The sequence below is a fragment of the Xiphophorus hellerii genome, chromosome 19 (genome assembly GCF_003331165.1).
Source record: "Xiphophorus hellerii strain 12219 chromosome 19, Xiphophorus_hellerii-4.1, whole genome shotgun sequence".
Lineage (NCBI taxonomy): Eukaryota > Metazoa > Chordata > Actinopteri > Cyprinodontiformes > Poeciliidae > Xiphophorus > Xiphophorus hellerii.
The window spans coordinates 9784892-9804117 of NC_045690.1; the positions used below are offsets into that span (position 1 = coordinate 9784892).

At 36.4% G+C, this 19226-nt stretch overlaps 1 protein-coding gene across 5 annotated transcripts in view; it reads left to right on the forward strand.

The window, feature by feature from the left end:
- The window catches only part of dlgap2a (discs, large (Drosophila) homolog-associated protein 2a), a 183204-nt gene that overhangs the window by 748 nt on the left and 163230 nt on the right, over positions 1 to 19226 (forward strand). For all 5 annotated transcript variants that reach the window (XM_032547864.1, XM_032547866.1, XM_032547867.1 and 2 more), the window contains exon 2: positions 12857 to 12911. In XM_032547864.1, coding sequence (XP_032403755.1) covers positions 12857 to 12911 — 55 coding nt within the window. The remainder of the gene's footprint in view (positions 1 to 12856; positions 12912 to 19226) is intronic.

The window sequence follows — 19226 nt, forward strand, 5'->3', positions numbered from 1 at the left end:
AATGGTTTACACTTATCCACAATGTAGTTTGTTTGTTTTTTTTTCTTTTCATTGTTTTGTATACACATAATCTGTCTAAAACTACCCTTTAAAGTTGCTTTCATTCCATAGAAAAGCTTGTCTGAGGGGAGGCTAACGCCAAAACAGTCCCTGTTGTCTTAGATTAACTTCTAAGATTAATTATATATCTTGTTTAATCCACCTAACACATCCTTTTAGTGCGCAGTCACGTAATACTGAAAGTGCTGTGCTGACTGTAGTTTCTGTGGGTGGATGAGCTTCACTGACTGTCTAAGCACTGTGAGCAGTGCTGGCAGTCGTGAATGAAAGTGGTGGTTCTTGCAGCTTAACATATACAAAACTACAGAAATTTGAGGTAATATGTTACATAACACATTGCAGGGAAGATTTCAAGAGCCTATGCAGCATTCGGATTGAGTACTGTCTTGAACTCACATGATTGATGTGAGGAACAGTTGCTGTTAGGGAACACTTACGCTACAAGAAATTGTATCAGCTGTAAAACACTGACAAATTGTGTTGTTAAATATTCAGAGCAGTTGTAAGTGGTGATGGCTGAACTCCAGCTGATTCTCATGATTGAGTGACACAGGAAAGAAGTTGGATAGATTGCCTGCTTCAGCAGGTGAATAAAGAGCAAATGCACGGCACTCAGTACGCACCGTGAGTGACAAAGTGCTTGCTGGCAGCACTCACATAGTCAGACATCATAATCAAAGAGGCACTAAAAATAGAAGACCATATTCATTGCAACTCTTCAGAAGCTGTGTGGAGTTGCTGCTTCTTCACCCAAGCGGCTCAGAAATTTACCTGAGTAGTCCTCGATGTTGTACTCTCGACCTGCTTAGTAATATTGAAGCTTTTATTTTAGACATCAATGGTCAGGCAGTACTTTATCAATGAAACACATTTGCACGCATGAAACTTTGCTGTATGAAGACTTGGATAAACTATGCATTGAAAATCAGTCAATGGAAAACATGTCTGTATGTTTACTAAAGACTTGTGGTTGCCGTAGTGAACAATGATAATTATTAGTTTAATTATCCAACATCACATTAACAGAATCATGATGGTTTTCTGTGAACACACTGCTGGGAAACTCAGTATGTAATGTATGGATTATTGTGTACTTCACAATAAATAAATAAAATGAATTGTGAAAATGCTAAAAGAAAATGAATACATAACTTAACTTTTTGGTGGATAGGCGCTGCTCACTAATCCACATCTTTGATTAAAGAAAAATCTCATCACATGTGAGCTTCCTCTGCTGAACCAGGCAACTGCTCACACTTCCACTAAAAAGTAAATGATTCATATGAAGATTTTTTTTTTTTTACTCATAATTCTCACAATCATGCTCCTCTGAAAAGAAGACAGCCTAATTAAAAGATACCACTTGGAGTGGATAGATAAAAGACTAAAACACCTAAGACTGCCTTTTTTCAATAGATTTTCAAAGCTGTGAAAGCTTCCGCAGACGTTCGCTCTCACACAAACAAAAGAGCTTGCCTGGACTTTGCCTGCTTGGAGCTGGCGAGATGAAGCACTTTTAGTCTACTTGACGATGCATGGCTTCCTGGAAACTTTAATTACAGTGCCTCGCAAAAGTATGAATACTACTTTTCATTTTAGATTTTGTCAAATCACAACCACGAACCTCAGTGAACTTTATAATATTATGCGAGACCAGCCCAGAGTAGTACATAAATGTGAAACGCAAGAAAAATGAAGCGTGATTTTCACATTTCTTTTAAAGAGGTTGTAGGAACATAGTGCCATTTGATACCACAGTCAAAAAACTGTTACTTTCTGTTATAAAACTACCGCATATATCAAACATGAGTTGAAAGAAAATTTGACTCCATAACTTTATCCCTTGAAATTGATCCTCTGTCTCTTTAAGAAGCACATACTCTTCACGACACTCCACCTTCAGTACGTCATCACAACAATTCTTCTCATTATGCCATAAACATCCATTCTTCAGAGCATTGGACTGAGAAGTAGCTTGTGTAATAAGCACAGCAGATGTGAGGTGTTTGCTAATTGTTGCTGTCGCCAGTCTCATCCGGTGGAGATGAGTGGGGAAGAAACTCAGGGGAGCTCAGTGGAAGCTTGGCTGGAGACTGCAGTTCCGAGCAGGAACTTTGTAGAAATAGGTGGCGCTTTGTGGAAACAAGCATTTAAGCACCCCAGGGGAATTTCAGGGATTTTTCAAACATGCATGAAATAATCAAAGCAATACTCAAGGTATGTTTTTGATGAGAGAATAGCATAACACAGTATAAAGCTCAGAAGAGTTGATTTTACAAAACCCCCCCTATAAAAAGTAAACTTCAAAATTTTAGTCTAATTATTGGAATTCTATGGTTCTCTGGTGGTGGCACTTGTTTCAAGCTGCGTAAAAATGTTTTCACGGTAAAGAGGTTTTGTTTTGGTCAAGTCATTGAGAAACTACAACTAAGTTGCTTAATTACTAAAATTGTAGATATTGCCTTTTTGAGAAGGAAATGTTTGTTTTTATTTCCTCTAAAAAACTGAGCATCAGATGAGGAAAGATCATGCAACAGCTCCTTAAATCCTCCATAGATGATGAACTGATTGCAGTCAGGTGTAGATACTACAATCAGGCCAACCACATCCCCAGGAGGGATCCTCTGCCAGAGGAAGAGACTCACAAGTACAACCACACAGGATTCTTACATATTGTGCTTCAAAGTTGCACACAATTGTGAAATGGAAGGAAAATTAAGTATTCAAAATTCTTCATAAATTAAAACTTTAAAACCACAGATTGCATTTTCATAGAACCACCTTTCTCTGCAATTGTAGATGTAACCAGCTTTGCACATTTATGCAAGGTGAGTCTATCACATTACACTTTGTGATTATAACCAGACTAAATACCAAAAAAATTCAGTGGTTATCATTACTCTTGATAAGCACTTTTTAAAACGTGTGAAGAATATTCTTGGCACCACAAAAAAAAAAAAAAAAACACTGTAGTGAATGCAGACAGGACTGCTTTAGAAGTAAATTGTCAACCACTTAAGGTGGGATCATTTTATGAGGGGCCGTTTAGGACAAAATTTACGTTTTGTCTCTCACACACTACCAAAAACTCTCGCATACTCCAAAAAAGTAGCCACGCACACTCCAAAAAATTACGTTTTGTCTCTCACACACTACCAAAAACTCTCGCATACTCCAAAAAAGTAGCCACGCACACTCCAAAAAATTACGTTTTGTCTCTCACACACTACCAAAAACTCTCGCATACTCCAAAAAAATAGCCTCGCACACTCCAAAAAATTACGTTTTGTCCCTCACACACTACCAAAAACTCACGCATACTCCAAAAAAATAGCCTCGCATACTCAAAAAAATTACGTTTTGTCTCTCACACACTACCAAAAACTCTCGCATACTCAAAAAAATTACATTTTGTCTCTCACACACTACCAAAAACTCACGCATACTCAAAAAAATAGCCACGCACACTCAAAAATTACTCACGCACATTCAAAAAATACTCAAATTGCGTATACACACACTACTAAAATGTCACACACACACACACAAACGTTAACTTTCTCGCTCACATACACTGCTAACAGCTCGCACACACACAGACGTTTATCTCTCACATACACAAGACTAAAGTTGAACACACACACAGTACTAAGACTCGTTTTATGTATGTGTGAGAGCGAGACTTTTTATGAATGTGTGAGAGCGACACTCTTTATGAATGTGTGAGAGCCAGACTCTTTTTGAATGTGTGAGAGCGACACTCTTTTTGAATGTGTGAGAGTTGTCACGGAAGAGGCGGGGCATAATTTTTGGATCAAACTGCGCATGCGTAGATCCTAAACTATAAGTTTCGATTGTTGACTCACTGTATGTTCTATTACTTAGTATATTTGTGCTTTTAAATATATATAGAACGTTTAACTTTCTTGTAGATTAAATGTGCTATAGAAATAAATGAATCTGATTGATTGATTAAAAATAGCAAAATTGCTGTAGTACAATCTGTCCACTGGGTGCCAGATTGTAGCACTGCGGGCAGTCGTTGAATCGTTTAATGCGCCTGTCAAAGTGCTGGTTGCCTCCGGAGAAGATAGAATGGTGTTTAAAATGGCAGCTGCCTGACCAATTCTCTCTCGTTTCGAATTAGAGTTAGCCATGTTCGGTATAGCAAACTCTTTCTTCTTCGGCACTAGTTGGCGCCGGTTAATAATTCCTGTAATACTGGCACCCAGTGGACAGATTGTACTACAGCAATTTTGCTATTTTTAATCAATCAATCAGATTCATTTATTTCTATAGCACATTTAATCTACAAGAAAGTTAAACGTTCTATATATATTTAAAAGCACAAATATACTAAGTAATAGAACATACAGTGAGTCAACAATCGAAACTTATAGTTTAGGATCTACGCATGCGCAGTTTGATCCAAAAATTATGCCCCGCCTCTTCCGTGACAACTCTCACACATTCAAAAAGAGTCTGGCTCTCACACATTCATAAAGAGTGTCGCTCTCACACATTCATAAAAAGTCTCGCTCTCACACATTCATAAAGAGTGTCGCTCTCACACATTCATAAAAAGTCTCGCTCTCACACATACATAAAACGAGTCTTAGTACTGTGTGTGTGTTCAACTTTAGTCTTGTGTATGTGAGAGATAAACGTCTGTGTGTGTGCGAGCTGTTAGCAGTGTATGTGTGCGAGAAAGTTAACGTTTGTGAATGTGCGAGCTGTTAGCAGTGTATGTGAGCGAGAAAGTTAACGTTTGTGAATGTGCGAGCTGTTAGTACAGTGTATGTGAGCGAGCTGATAGTAGTGTATGTGAGCGAGAAAGTTAACGTTTGTGTGTGTGTGTGTGTGACATTTTAGTAGTGTGTGTATACGCAATTTGAGTATTTTTTGAATGTGCGTGAGTAATTTTTGAGTGTGCGTGGCTATTTTTTTGAGTATGCGTGAGTTTTTGGTAGTGTGTGAGAGACAAAATGTAATTTTTTTGAGTATGCGAGAGTTTTTGGTAGTGTGTGAGAGACAAAACGTAATTTTTTTGAGTATGCGAGGCTATTTTTTTGGAGTATGCGTGAGTTTTTGGTAGTGTGTGAGAGACAAAACGTAATTTTTTTGAGTATGCGAGGCTACTTTTTTGGAGTATGCGAGAGTTTTTGGTAGTGTGTGAGAGACAAAACGTAATTTTTTGGAGTGTGCGTGGCTACTTTTTTGGAGTATGCGAGAGTTTTTGGTAGTGTGTGAGAGACAAAACGTAATTTTTTGGAGTGTGCGTGGCTACTTTTTTGGAGTATGCAAGAGTTTTTGGTAGTGTGTGAGAGACAAAACGTAAATTTTGTCCTAAACGGCCCCTCATATCATTTCTTATTCATTCATTCACTGAAAACAGATGTGCTACTTTCCATTCGCTGAGTCTCACTGTTTTTCCCTTAAACCTTCATGTTTACGCTTTTGCCTATATTCCCTTTTTATTTACACCAGGCACTCATTTTTTCTCCCTTTTCTGTGGTTTTCCATTATTCCTTTTATGCCTCTCTTTATTCACTGAAAGGTGTCCCTGCACATCTGCTGTAGTTTGGCTTCAGCAGAGGGAGCTGAGGATTGATGGGTCTTCTGCTTCATGGATCAAATGACAGCCAATTGTGTGTACCTGTAAAGGAATCTGTGTGTTCATGTGTGCCTGGTACGCGTAGATGGATTGACTTAGTGCTAATAGTAGTCACAAATCTTTCATGTAGGTGGGTCTCAGTGTGTTTTGCCATAGTTTCTGTTAGTGCCGTGTTGCTCACATATGTCTCAGCTGAATTCAACTCTTTGCAGGGTTAACTAAACCAAGCCAACTTTTTCTCATAAAGCATAATACATATGCTGAACATAAAAATAAATAACACTTATTAGAATGTATCAGAAATAAATGCAGTGGTGTCATAATTGTGGGTTTGTACGTTTTGGCTATTTCCTTTTGTTTAGTTCTTTCTCCTTAGTTCATTTTGTTGTCTTCAGTTTAGTTTATATTTGCTTTTCCTTCTATCTGTGTTTCCCCTGGCTCCATGTTCATTACTAATTAATTACAAGCACTTTTTAGCAAAAACTTTGAAATCAGGGAACACTAAAGTGATCAGAAGTGTGAATGAGGCATTTTCTGATCCCATGGGCACTCGTTTCAGTGGGAGCAGCCTGCACTTCTTCTTCTTCTATTACTGTCCATTTTATTACACCAGATTTTACTGGGAAAAAACAAACAACCTAATTTTCGGAGCAGCTGTCCTTTGATAGTTTGCACAAAGATAAGTGACCACGTGTCTCATCAGCTGCAGGCCTTTGAAAACCTCTTACTGAAGACAAAAAGAAATCATCCTGTGCTCTGCTTTTAATACTTTTTTTAATTACTGCTGTGATTCTCTTGAGAATGCTTGTTTTGCAAGCATGTCTTGCAAAACAATACTGCTTGAAAAAATGTTTTACAGTCAAGATCCTTTTAAAGTGCATGGATTTGATCTGAAACTGAAGGAGACCACATGTACAACAAGCAACAAAAAAGCAAGATTTTTGAGAAGGGCAAATAGGAAAAATAATTTAGCTCCATTGAATTGTCTGCTCTTTTAATTACCTTATTGTGGACAGGCCGTTGAATACTGTATATTGAGAGCATATAGGTAAGTCAACGCTAGAAGCATTGTAGGGATATAAAATCCCTACAATGCTTGTTTTTACTTTCACAATGTGGTCTCAAAATACTTAGTGATTAGAGAGAAACCTCTACCTCAGTTTTTGTTTGAGAAAAACTGTTAAAAAAATTAACAATAAAATATAAAAAAATCCTGATTTTATAGTGAGTGCTTCAGCAATAAAATAATTGAAATAGATTGGAAAAAAACTGAATATATGGGGTGACTGACCTTTTTTCATTCAGTTTGGTGTATTTTGTCAGCCTTCTGATGGACTCTGTGGCTGCTTCCCTCTCTCCAGTTTTTAAAATCCAAACATGTTGCCTTAATGAGAGGCAGGCAGTTCCTTTAGCTTCGTCTCTTTGTGTTCCACCCTTGCATCTGAAATGTTTAGATAGTGCAGTTCTGTTCCACTTGTAGTTTTGGCCATCATGCATGTTTCTTAACACATCTTAGTATTTTGAACCACTCTAGCCTCTGTCCACCTCGAGGGGCTTGCACCATTTCTTTGTTGGTACTTTAAACTGCTGGGTTAAAGTATTTGCCCCTTGGTAGATTTAATCTGTTTTTGTGTCTTTTTAACTCCTATTGAAAATGTTCAACTAAGACTCTTCCCGCTTAATAATGTGCTCATTCTTACCATGTTGCAGCATCTTGCAGCAAATCAAAATCAAATCTATCTCAGTGGCCATTACCTACTTTTTGCACTAGTCTAATTATTATGAGGCCTTCTAGGAGTACTTTCTTTGTTATTCTAATTTTCTATAAGAAAGGAAGTGGCTTCATGTAAGTGCTGAACTAATCTAAAGCTAAGCTAATCATAAAGCTTTTTTCAAAGAGATCCAAGTGTAAGCCCATTAATAAAAAGCTGATTTAATTCTCTGAATTATGTTATTTGTAATCTTCGTTGTATAGACACATTTTTGCTATGATTTAGCTTTATTTAACATGTATTTATAAATTCCCTGCGTACACTTATGATGCATGAAGGTATTTTTATTGCACACATTATTGAAGGGAACTCAGTGAGGCCTGAGTTTACTGTGTCATTAACAGACACAGCAAGTACAAAAATAGTACGATAGTGAGCAAAATTATTTTCATGTGCTCAGTGTCTACAGTGCATTGCGATTTTTAAGAAGCAGCATGTCCTGGCAGCCAGCCATCACCACACTGATGGTTGCACTCTACTCCTCAACAGCAGGCAGCAAGATATCCTATTATGCATGTGCCACTCGTTGTAATTGCCTGTATGCTGCAGATGCAGTGTGGAAATTAGAAGCGAGTCACTCTACTCATGTGTGCACTAGTGTCAGTGTTACCTGGCCCCCACGCTAACTAGTAGTGAGAGTCTACAGTGAATAAGGCTTTTGTATGTCACATTAAGTAAACTGAAAATGAAAAGGCAAAAACTTTTAGTTGATTTTTTTTTTATTATCATTTTGCAATTGTTCTTTTCTAAACATAGGCTCCAGAACTGCTGTTATGAACCATGTTTTCATCCTCATCTTTGAGGAAGCTTCAATCAAAAACTATCCAAAATCATCTCCAAGACTAATGGGTAGTCAAATAATCATCACTGGGGCTGTTCTCAGAAGGCAACTTCAAATGATCTGTCTTATTTGGTTGATTTCAATTAATAGTTATACCTTCAGATACTTCTTTTTTTCAGTGACTTCAGCAAACAGGGCTACTTTTAAACATTTTAGTATCTACCACATTTATTGACAGACTAGCTAAAGATGTGTAAAAGGCTTTAACATGATTTCATCTTTTATTGCACTAACATTATCTGCAGATATTCTATATTTAATCAGACATTTAATTAAATTACATTTATCTAAAGAATTGTAAAGCCCCTTATGTCCAATTTCCTTAAGCTTTTAGTTTAGATTCTTTAGATTCAGTCTTTAAAATGAATATCTCATCAATGTAGGAGAGATATGTGTTGATTTTGATAAGTTGAATCAATTTTGATAAGTTTGATAGGCTGAACTTGCTCAAATCTACAGGCAAAGAATGGTTTAACTCAATCTAACTCTTAATATTTGCAGAGGGGAGCTAGTTTTGAAGCAAGACAGCAAATGCATTTGATTTTGTAATCATCATACTTTTTCTGTTGTTTTTATTCTTAATCTTTAGCCTAGTTCTGTTTATTCCCTGTTTTCTCCCTGTTTTTACATCTTTGTTTATTTGCCATCTCCCCAACCCCAGCTTCCCCCCCACAGCTGTTCCACATTATGTTAATTAGACTCTCAGGTTCCTCACTTTAGCAATCAATTCTCCACAGCATTTAGGCTCCCTGTTGAACGTCTTGGTTTGCTGAATTTATCTGCTTTATGCTGTTCCGGTCCTGTTTTCCAAATGTTTCTGTCTGTGATTTCTTGGTTCTGTTTTTTGTTTGTTTGTTTTTTTACCAGCAGCATTTGGATCCTGTAAAATTACAAATCTTGACACGCTGACCGCTCAAGAAATACAAAAAAATATTTAGCCAATAAAATCCTTTCCCTCTCTTCCAACTAATCCAGAAAATATGTTATGAGCTGTAAATAAGTGGGCTTTGTTCTGTCTTCACATTAAATTAAACTATTGGGTTAAAATTGGTGATTCAGATCAGCAGATGTTCAAATTCAAGTTTGTACAAATACCCATGTCCCAGTTAAATGTGTCCACATGTCTATTATTGATGTGTTCATAAAAAAAAATTAAGCACACAACAGATACGCTTTTGTGCAAATCTCCAGTCGTAAAATAACAAACAGATGTCCTACGACTTTATGCATGCAAAATTCGAAGCATTCTTTCCAGACTCCAATCTTTTTAAAGTGTAAATGAGAGGCAAGTAGTAGCAGTGTTTCTGACAGCTTGTTTTCCACACTTGTCCGATACAAATGTGCAGACCAGTCAGCACCATTAGTTCTATCTGACTGTCATGGGTTTGTGTTTGATTTATACCTCTTTTAAGCTTTCTGATCTGCAACCTTTTTTGCAGGCAGTGCATTACAGTATCTGTCCATTAATCCATCCTGTCTGTGATTTAAACTGCAGGCTTCGTATTTCAGTTTAACCAAATTAGATCTTTTAACATCGACTATGAATACATACTAAACTTTAGAATCTATGTAATATTACTTTTGTCATGACAAGTGTTTAAATGTTGTATGGAAAGGTTTATCCTTTCTTTTGCATGTTTGTCCCACTTAAAATAATACTTTTAGACATCTTAGTCTGGCGCTATGTGAAAAACCAACCGCCATAGTTGTAGTTGTCATCTAACCATGACTATACTTTTTTTTTTTTTAGAAAGTCGAGATACATTTTTTATTTTATTACTAATTACTGACAGACCTCTGTGTTTAAGATATTACTTAAATGAATATAGCTGACTATATGAAATAAACTAAAAGATCTCAGAAAAGCAGCACATTATTTCTCAATTTGAAGAAATTCAGGAACAGATTAGAAATAAAGTCACTGAAAAGTCTGGAAGAGTATACACAGTGCTATGTCTTTGTGACTAAAGTGAACCAAAATGAGAGTTATTATCTACAAATAGAGAATAGGAGTGGTGGTGAATCTTCCAGTAGAGACTGATCAACCAAAATTACTCCAAGAGCAGATTAATGACTGATCCATGAGGTCACAAAAGAAGCCAGAACAATATTCATAGCTCTGCAGGCCTCACCTGCATCCATTAACGTCAGTGTTTGTTTCACCAATAAAAAAATAAATAAATAAATAAAGTGGCATTCATGGGGAATATTAGAGGTGAAAACCAGTGCTGACCTAAAACAACACAAAGATCAGTTTCAGATTTGCTATACAACATGTTAACATGTTGCCATTCAAAAAAATTATAAACTCCATGGTACATTTTTAATGAATATTGTGTGAAAGAAACAAAAGTAGAATAATCTTGAAATACTTTTCACATCACTGCATATAAATATATTTACTCACTGAAGTTGTATGTACATCCTCAATTCTCATTAGCAGTTACCATTCTGACAATTTGGTTTGCAATGTCTCTTTCATTGGACTGAAAAGTAGCTTTTGAAAAGTCCGCTGCAAGTCAGAGCATTAATTACTAAAAACAAACTAACCATGCACAAATTCCTCTGAATTTCATCCAATGAAAGGTGGTATATTTCTAGATCTTTCTGAAAAGGTCCTTGCTATTGGAGCCCAAATGTTATTTTTTGTGCTCAACATCTATAAAGGAATTTGATCTCTTTTGCTTTAGTTTCCTCAGTCTTTTACGCTGTCCTTGGCTTGTGTCTAAACACCATCTGTTAAGAGCTTGTTGCCCCAAATTAGCTGGAAATGAACAATAGAAGCAAAAAAGGAGTGGTGGGTGTCTTGGCTGTTAACACACCACCACACCACTCTAAAGACCTGTGAGACAGACAGGGAAATAAAGAACCCATGAATCTATAGTGTAATTGTTGTTAGGAACAGTTTGATTAATATTAGTCCTTTCTATTCTTCCTATTAATCCAATTAAACTCAAATAACACCTATAAAAGCTCTGTTTATTTTCTTTAATTATTGTGGGCATTTTGCACTTCAATTTTGGTCTTATTTGATCATTGTAATTCATGAATTAACCTCTGCTGTTCTCTATCTTTTAAATTCAAAATATATATTTTTAAAAATATATTTTGAATTTATTTCAAAATATTTGAAATAAATTGAAAATAAAATTTCAAATAAATAAAATCCCATTATGACTAAATACATCCTATAAATATAGTTAAACAGTAAAGAATATAAACAGCAAAAAATATACAGGTACCGAATATGTCCTGGTAATCATCTTCAATTTTGTTTTTCTCAGAAAAAGTATCTGCCTCCAAACACATTTTTATTATACAACATATTTCTTATGTTCATCATAGTTTCTTGAAAAACATGTCATTTTAAACCTTTTTCTAGATATTATTAGTATAAGGTTATTGTTGGTATAGAAAAGTGTATGTGCTTAACACATTTTGTTTGATAATTTCATCATTGTCCAGTTGAATTAATTCCTGTTTTCAAATATCTTTTCTCTCTTTGGGAGAAGGACTGTCATGTTCTACCCTCTTTAATTAAAATGAAGGCTTATCTGATGTTTCTTATTGAATCCCTGAGAGAAACAAAATTAGTTTGACAGATGGTAGAGCCTGAGATAACCATTTAAGTGCATATGTAAATTAATAAGGAACAGAATAGTAGGACAAAAAGTAAGAGTGCCTGTCTATATTAAATCTCTACAGTGGTTACAGACTGTGATGGAGTTGTCAGTCAGCTGCAAGGACAAAGAGGCATTGTTAGCCCCTTTAAAACCACATCCTCCTTTGTCTTTGTTCTTATCATTTTCTCCTTGTGGAAATCCTAAACAATAGCGATAGTATTCTGTGTCACAGCAAAGCTTAATGAAACCATTATCATGGAAATAAAATAGATTGCAAGTTTAGCTTTCAATATTGGGGAAAAAATGTAGGGGGAATAATGATTCAAAATGTTTGCAGCTCAAATTTAACTTCAGATTGGTTAAAGATTTAGTGAACTCACGGGATATGCTGTAAGCATGCATTATTGATTAGTGTGACCACCTCAGGCATGCGAGTAGTGCAATTATGTTTGCAGCCACAATTCCCTGGAATAACAAAACTGCTGGTGAATCAAAAGAAGGCTTGTGATTTTACCACCCTGTTTTTCTAATGTAATTTTAATGATGGAGGATTTTAGATTTTTATTCATATTCACATGCCATTTCACCCACCTTTGACTGCATGTGGACAGAATTTGAAATAGGGAGTTTATAAATGCATCTTCCATGTGTACATACCCACGCTGCAACTATCATTTTGTGCTGCTCTGCTATGATCAGTGTGCACGAGAACAGTCTTAGAGAGCTGTGGAGGCTTCTGCTTTGATGCTAATGGTGTCAGAATTGGGTATCTGTTTCTGCTCTTTAAATGAGGATCTCAGCATGCGTCAGTGCGTCTCCTCAGAACTCCAACTTGTTTATGTGCTTTGAGCTTCTGTGATATTAATGTCTTTCTTTCTCCCTTCTTTTTTCCCTTCTGCCACAACCCCGTCTGTGCAACCCTCATTCCCATGTTGTTTCCTGGAAGGTGTTACCAGGCATACTGCAGAAACATTGCTGTATCTTACCTGACAAGAACACAGGTAAGGACTGAGCAGAGGGTCCCCTCTCTTCTAAACCGTCAGCTCCGGGATAAAAGCAGAGTAACTCATGATTTTAATGAGTGCGTGGTCATGCTGAGGTATGGACAGTCAGATGGGGAGGGGAGGTTGTGATCCAGGGGGGTGAACATTTGTCTGTGTTGTGTTCCTCTACAGCTTGATGGTAATATATTTCACATTAATTGTATCTTTCTTGTTCCTCTCTGTCCAAATGAAACTGATGTCAGTTTATGATTGTAATTTCCTCTTCAGCGTTCTGTAATTATCTTTGAACTACTAAACTAGCACTAACTAGCAAAATTACCAAATTTCGACACAGTCCAAAAAACATCATGGTTTTAAGAGATGCACAGAGAATTCAGTCTCCGAACAATTTCGAGCTAGATTGGCCCTTACCGGTAACTGGGGGGTCAGAAACTAAAAGAATCCGTTTTTGAAATAAAGGCTGTTCTGACAAGGACACTTCCATGTGAATGGCATTACTGAGTGGAAAGAGATTAAAGTTGACTATTTTCAGTATGGTATTTAAAAATAAAAATAAAACTTTCTGAAAGATAACTTTTTTTCTGTCTGTGGCCAACTTAATATCTTTGATGGTATATACTGTAAGTTTTCAGATTACCAGCAACTATATTTCAAAAAAGGGACTAGCAACAGGTTTTTCACCTTTTTTCTGGTGAGTCTAATGTAAAGCCATGAATCGTTTTCGTTCTTCTCGAGTGCAGTGGTTGCTGCCCTCCTGAAGCACTCACAGGGTGTGAAGTCCTTGCTCAGCAGTCCCTTCCAGCTGCAGTCAGAGCCCCGCCCTAGCTACTTGTCCACCCTGCTAATCAATCGTGCATATGCAAACCCTCCACTGGCTGATCCTCTTACAGTCAGAGCAGGATGTAAATAGAAAATTATTGTTTTCTAAAATAAACAATTTCTGTTGACTCTTTTGGCTCAAAGTTAATGTGACTCGTATACAGAGAAAGTCAAAAATGATCATCTTTCCCTGTCACTTGCAGGGTTTAAATAGATCACAGGGTTCAAACTGGACTTTAGTAAAGTAGACTTAAAAAGTAAATTGAATGAATAATTTTAAAACGGTTAAAAGGACAGAGGAGGTAAGAATGGAATAGATTATATAGGACAGAAACAATGAGACATTTTTAATCTGTCTATTATAAGATACGCTGGATTTAGAAACATTGGCAACTTTTTGGAAACTAATGTCTTAAAATATTTTCAAAAAAGAGTTTAGAAATGGTAGCTACTCACTACACTAATTACTCTTATCACATTCTAAACTCTAATAATTTTGTGTTTCATTTACAATAATCATACTTACAAGCTGTACAGCACATAGTGGGAATTTTCTTGTTTCTATTACAAATAATTAATAAGTGCTTGTAGCATAAAGAAAATAATAAAATATTTGAACTCTATTTTAGCTATTAGAAGAAAATTACATTTCAGTAAATTATGAGCAATTCAAAACTTTCTAGAATGTGCAGATTGTAAATAGGCCACAAGTTGATGCATCTCTAGTTACTTTAGTTTATTTGTCAAATTTAATTGACAAAGGGAGGGACACATTTGGGAGCAGTTACTGTGACTTGTGATGATGATGGGCTTCTTCACATCATTTCAGGTATGAAGAGGTTGCTGATGAAATTGAAGAGCAGGGAAATATATTCAGGTACCTGACCACTGTTCTAACCATAATGACTTCCTTTGTATCTTTTTATGGGCGCTCCTTTTTCAACTCAACCTCCCTAGCCCCTCGATTGCAATGAGACCGCATGCAAATGGGTTCACACTCCATTCATCTCATTACCAAAGCTTCAGATGCTGCTCGGGTTGCAGGGGGATTGTTTTTTTGTTGTTGTTGTTTTTTTAAGGCTCATGTCAATTTTGTTATGGTAATAATGCACTTTTAATTATGACCTTGGTCTTCTCTTTGGCATTTTGTTTTTTTGTTGGTTTTTTTTTAGTTGCTACTACAGCGCATTGTCCTGATGTGCCAGACAGAATCACAAAAGGGTGGAGCTGCAACCTTGAGTGTAATTAAATACACTGAAGCTTGCTACCAGGCACATGTAACAACTGTAAGCCATTTCCATGTGTGAAATTAATATTTTACATACTGCCAAAGGCACTGTACTTGCATCCAAATAGTTTAATCTTTTTCACTGAGAATTTGGGGCAAAGTTGTGTTGGATAGAGCTAACCTTGCTTTCACTTTAGGATTTCTGCATCTGTATTAAGTGTGCAGGCATGTGAATGCAATCGTGGTAGCAAAATAAATTTGGCTATATTAGCTTGCGCCCTCAGTTAAGGTTGTGAAGAGCAGTTCACCTCTCTGAAAATCATGCTTTTCTGACTGAATGCATTTGTAAGAAAAGCACACAGCACATCACTTAGAAAAAAAACTGCTCCATTAAAGTTTATTGATCACTGCTGAGCTGAATGAAACCAGGGCTGCTGCAAAGTAGCATTTACTTTGGCATCCTGTTGCCATAGAAACGAGACTTGAAGATTCTCGCTTTGTGTTCAGTCCATTTTTTAGAAGCATTACTCATTTGCATTGTTGTCAGATCTTGAATTTTAAGGTGATGGCCAGTTGCTTTAAGTAAATACATCTTTTGGTTATGCTAATTAGAAAGTACATTATAGTTCTAATCTGATCTGAGGACACTTATTGGTGTAAAATTTTGAAGTGGAGTGAGGATATTTATTAAGCATGACTTTATAAAAATGAATTTAATCACTGCTGAGCAGAATGAAACCAGGGCTGCTGCAAAGTAGCCCTGGTTTGTATGGTGACTGTATGCTGCATTCTGTGTTTTTATGTTTATGTGCCCTGCTGTGCTATGTTATATTGAATTATGGCGCCCTCTTCTGACCAGCATCTCAGATCTCACAGTTTGCACTCAGAAAGTTCTCCCATCTGTTCTCAAATTCTTCTCTGTGCTTTGACAGCATTTGCATAAAAAACTGAAGGGAAGAGTCTTATCCTTCACTCTGCCTGTCACTGGCATCCCCCCCTCTGCTCCTAATGGACTCCATATGTAGAACTTCTGTCCTGATGAGCACTCTGTATTCCTATGCTTCTCATTCGCAGGCCTTTTCTATTTATACACATGAATTAATGTGATGATTTGACAATTTTTGGTGCCTCTTCTCACGTACTTGCTTAAAGTTCTTGCATCCTGCCATCATGGTCTTCCTGTGGCTTTATCAAAGCCAAATTCTTGCGTCTTAGCGATCACATTTTCAGAGCCAATGAATGAGGATATGAGGGATTTTGCTGCACATAACCAGTAGAATTTAGCGAATGTCTCACAGAAGCTGATGTCTTTATTTAGGTGTCATGTCATTACAATAGCTGGAACTACACAGTTAAATACTTACATTATTTTTTAATGTATTGGGAACTTTCCGTTTAACATGTTCTTATTCTTGGAGATTTTATTTTGTTTCTCTAATACTTGCTAAGTTTTATTATCACATGCAATTGCTCAAATTTATCTATGATGCTGCCTCCTTGTTTAAATTCCTGCTGTTCATAGTGCAACTTAGCCTTATTGTTATACATATTTTAAAATCAGGACGTAGCTGTGGCTAGGCTTGTGTAATACTTACTAACAGCATGCAACACTTTCAGTTGTATGAGTAGAGCATTCAAAGTAGTAGCTTTGCATGTTGCCTACCAAAAAAGGTGTAACTCTTTTGTTCTGGATGCGGCGGCATAAAACTTTTCAAAAAGGTCCACTTTTTCAGGCATTCGTCAGAATCAAAAATGACTAAATCTGCAACAGACCTTAACGTTGAACATTATGCTTTACTTGCTAATAAACTCAAAACATGATTTCAAGGATACTACATTAAAATACAGCAAATAATATAGGAAACAGTTTTGTGACACAAACTTTTTATATAATAAGATGAATATTTGTGCTATTTTATGCTTGTTTAGGCTAATCAGCTGTTCCAGTTTTTTCCTTGCACCTTTATCTCTGAAGTACGTGTTTGTGTTTGTCAGCGCAGCTCATAACATTTTGTTTTGAAGGGTTCCTCTGAAACAAACTGTCAGGTCTAAAATACCTATTAGAGACAATTTAACAAACACAAGAAAGACAAGAGAGTTAGATTCTTTTATACTCGCGAGGAGAGCAGACAGAGAGATGTTTCCAGTTACAAATCTCCGACTACTCTGGAAACACATCTGTCTGTTCCTCTCTTTTATTGATCTTTAGGAAACCCTGCCACACGGGGCGCTGCAACTCTAAAAGGGTGGAGTCAAAGCATTCATCACATGGTTGCAGCGCTAAATAATATTCACTTCTAGACACATGTTATCTATACTCTAAATCTTTCTTGCTCCAGGCCCGGTGTGAAACAAGACACATTGCATAGCTTCAAAGCAACGGCTTTGTATCACAAAGCAGCACAGAGCAATTAACACCTCTGTCTTGTAGGAAGTCCTGCAGGGCAACAGCTGCTGAGAGTAGCTGTCACCCCTATTTCCCAGGGCAGTCTCAGGATAGAATCAAAGTTATTTAACACACAGAAACATTATCTAAATGTAACTACAAGGCTACATGATACAACAAATATTTGATAATTACTAAAAATACAATTTACCTAACATTTCCCTCCTGTTTAACAAATATTTGGTGTCGTCTAATATCCCTCCAAAAACAGTCACTTCAAATGATTTCCGCTGGGAGTTCATTTTTTGGAAAGCAAACATTTTTACACTCAGGGGTTATACCCAGTCCAAAAATTAGGATCTGGATACCTGTCAGAAGAAGAGTCATCATCAGAGTAGGCTTTGTCAACATCAGATTTTTTCTCTAATAAAGGATACATCCGTGCCATCTGGTCCTCCATGGGTGAAATCGCTGTGGTAATGAGACGGTTAAACAAAGAACGCAGGCACAGAACAAAACAACATCCACACAAAGTCAAAATTGCAGCAAAACTGCAATTGATACTAAGACAGAGGACACAAGGTTTCTATACTTCCCAAAGGCATCCATCCATGCATCCCACATGGAAGTATCCACTCCAGAGTGTTCCTTCATTTTGCCATTAAGGGTGCAAAGCCCTGTAATGGCCTTCGTTAAGCTTCCATCAGCTGCTGTATTGTTTGGTAAAAATGTGCAACATTTTTCTCCAAAAATCATGCACACCCCTCCTTTCTCAGCCAGCAACATGTCAAGAGCTATACGGTTCTGGAAAGCCATCAGTGAAGTAGCAGCCAGCTGTTCATGCACTGCCTCGAAACCAGCCTGTGTCCAATTTCCCAGTTTTTGCACATTGTAATGGATGTAATTTATTCTGTCTACGTTTTTGTCAATCGTGCACCACCAACAAATTGTAGATTCAAAACCAGCCCCGACCTGATCAACTAATTTATATTCATCAGGCACTCCACGAGGGACTCCGATGGCATCGATGTATGTCGGATCAGTATCTGTATTTTCCATGTCACTTCACGTTTCTGTAAGTGTTGCCTCTTCTGAAATAAAACACTAGACAAAGAGAGTATTAGATCTTCAGCAGATGTAGGATATACAGATACAGGTACTAACAGAGAAACTAATGCACAAAACCCTGTTACCACCAGCTTCAAAAGACATGTTTCCAAAGTAATGTTTTGCCAAAATGTTAAACATATGCAGATCTTTCTCTTAAACCAATCTTATAAAATAAAACTAAACAAACAAAACAAAACAATAAACAAAAGCTTAAAATTTGCTGCAGTTGTACAGTTTACATTTATCATCAAAACAATGAATATCAATGTGAATTAGACAGTCCAGTTTAAATTACTTTTATAGTACAAACTGGATCTTACTGGTTATTTGTCTAAAACATTCAACATGTTTTCCTTAAACAAAAATTCAAAAGAGTTAAACTTAGAGAAATTATAATGTCATTGTATAATTTAACAAATCTAGACATTTTCAGAATATATCAATTTTACCTAGGTCTTTTACTTGTCGTTGAATTTAACGTTTCATTCAAAATCGTTTTAAATGGATGTAAATCAAAACAAAAATCAAGTTTAGAAAAATTATTATAATCCCACCTGAGTACTTTTACTGATTAGTGATAACTTTAATCAATAACAGATTCTTCAAAACATTTCTTTAAACATTTTTGCTCCATTAAATTAATGCTCTGAAAATGGCTAACACAATAATATTTTTAATTTCTATAATTGTTTTCCTAAGTTAATTTATCAAAATATGCTTCAGTAATTGCTATAAATTTGTTATCTATTGGTTACAAAATATTTTAGCC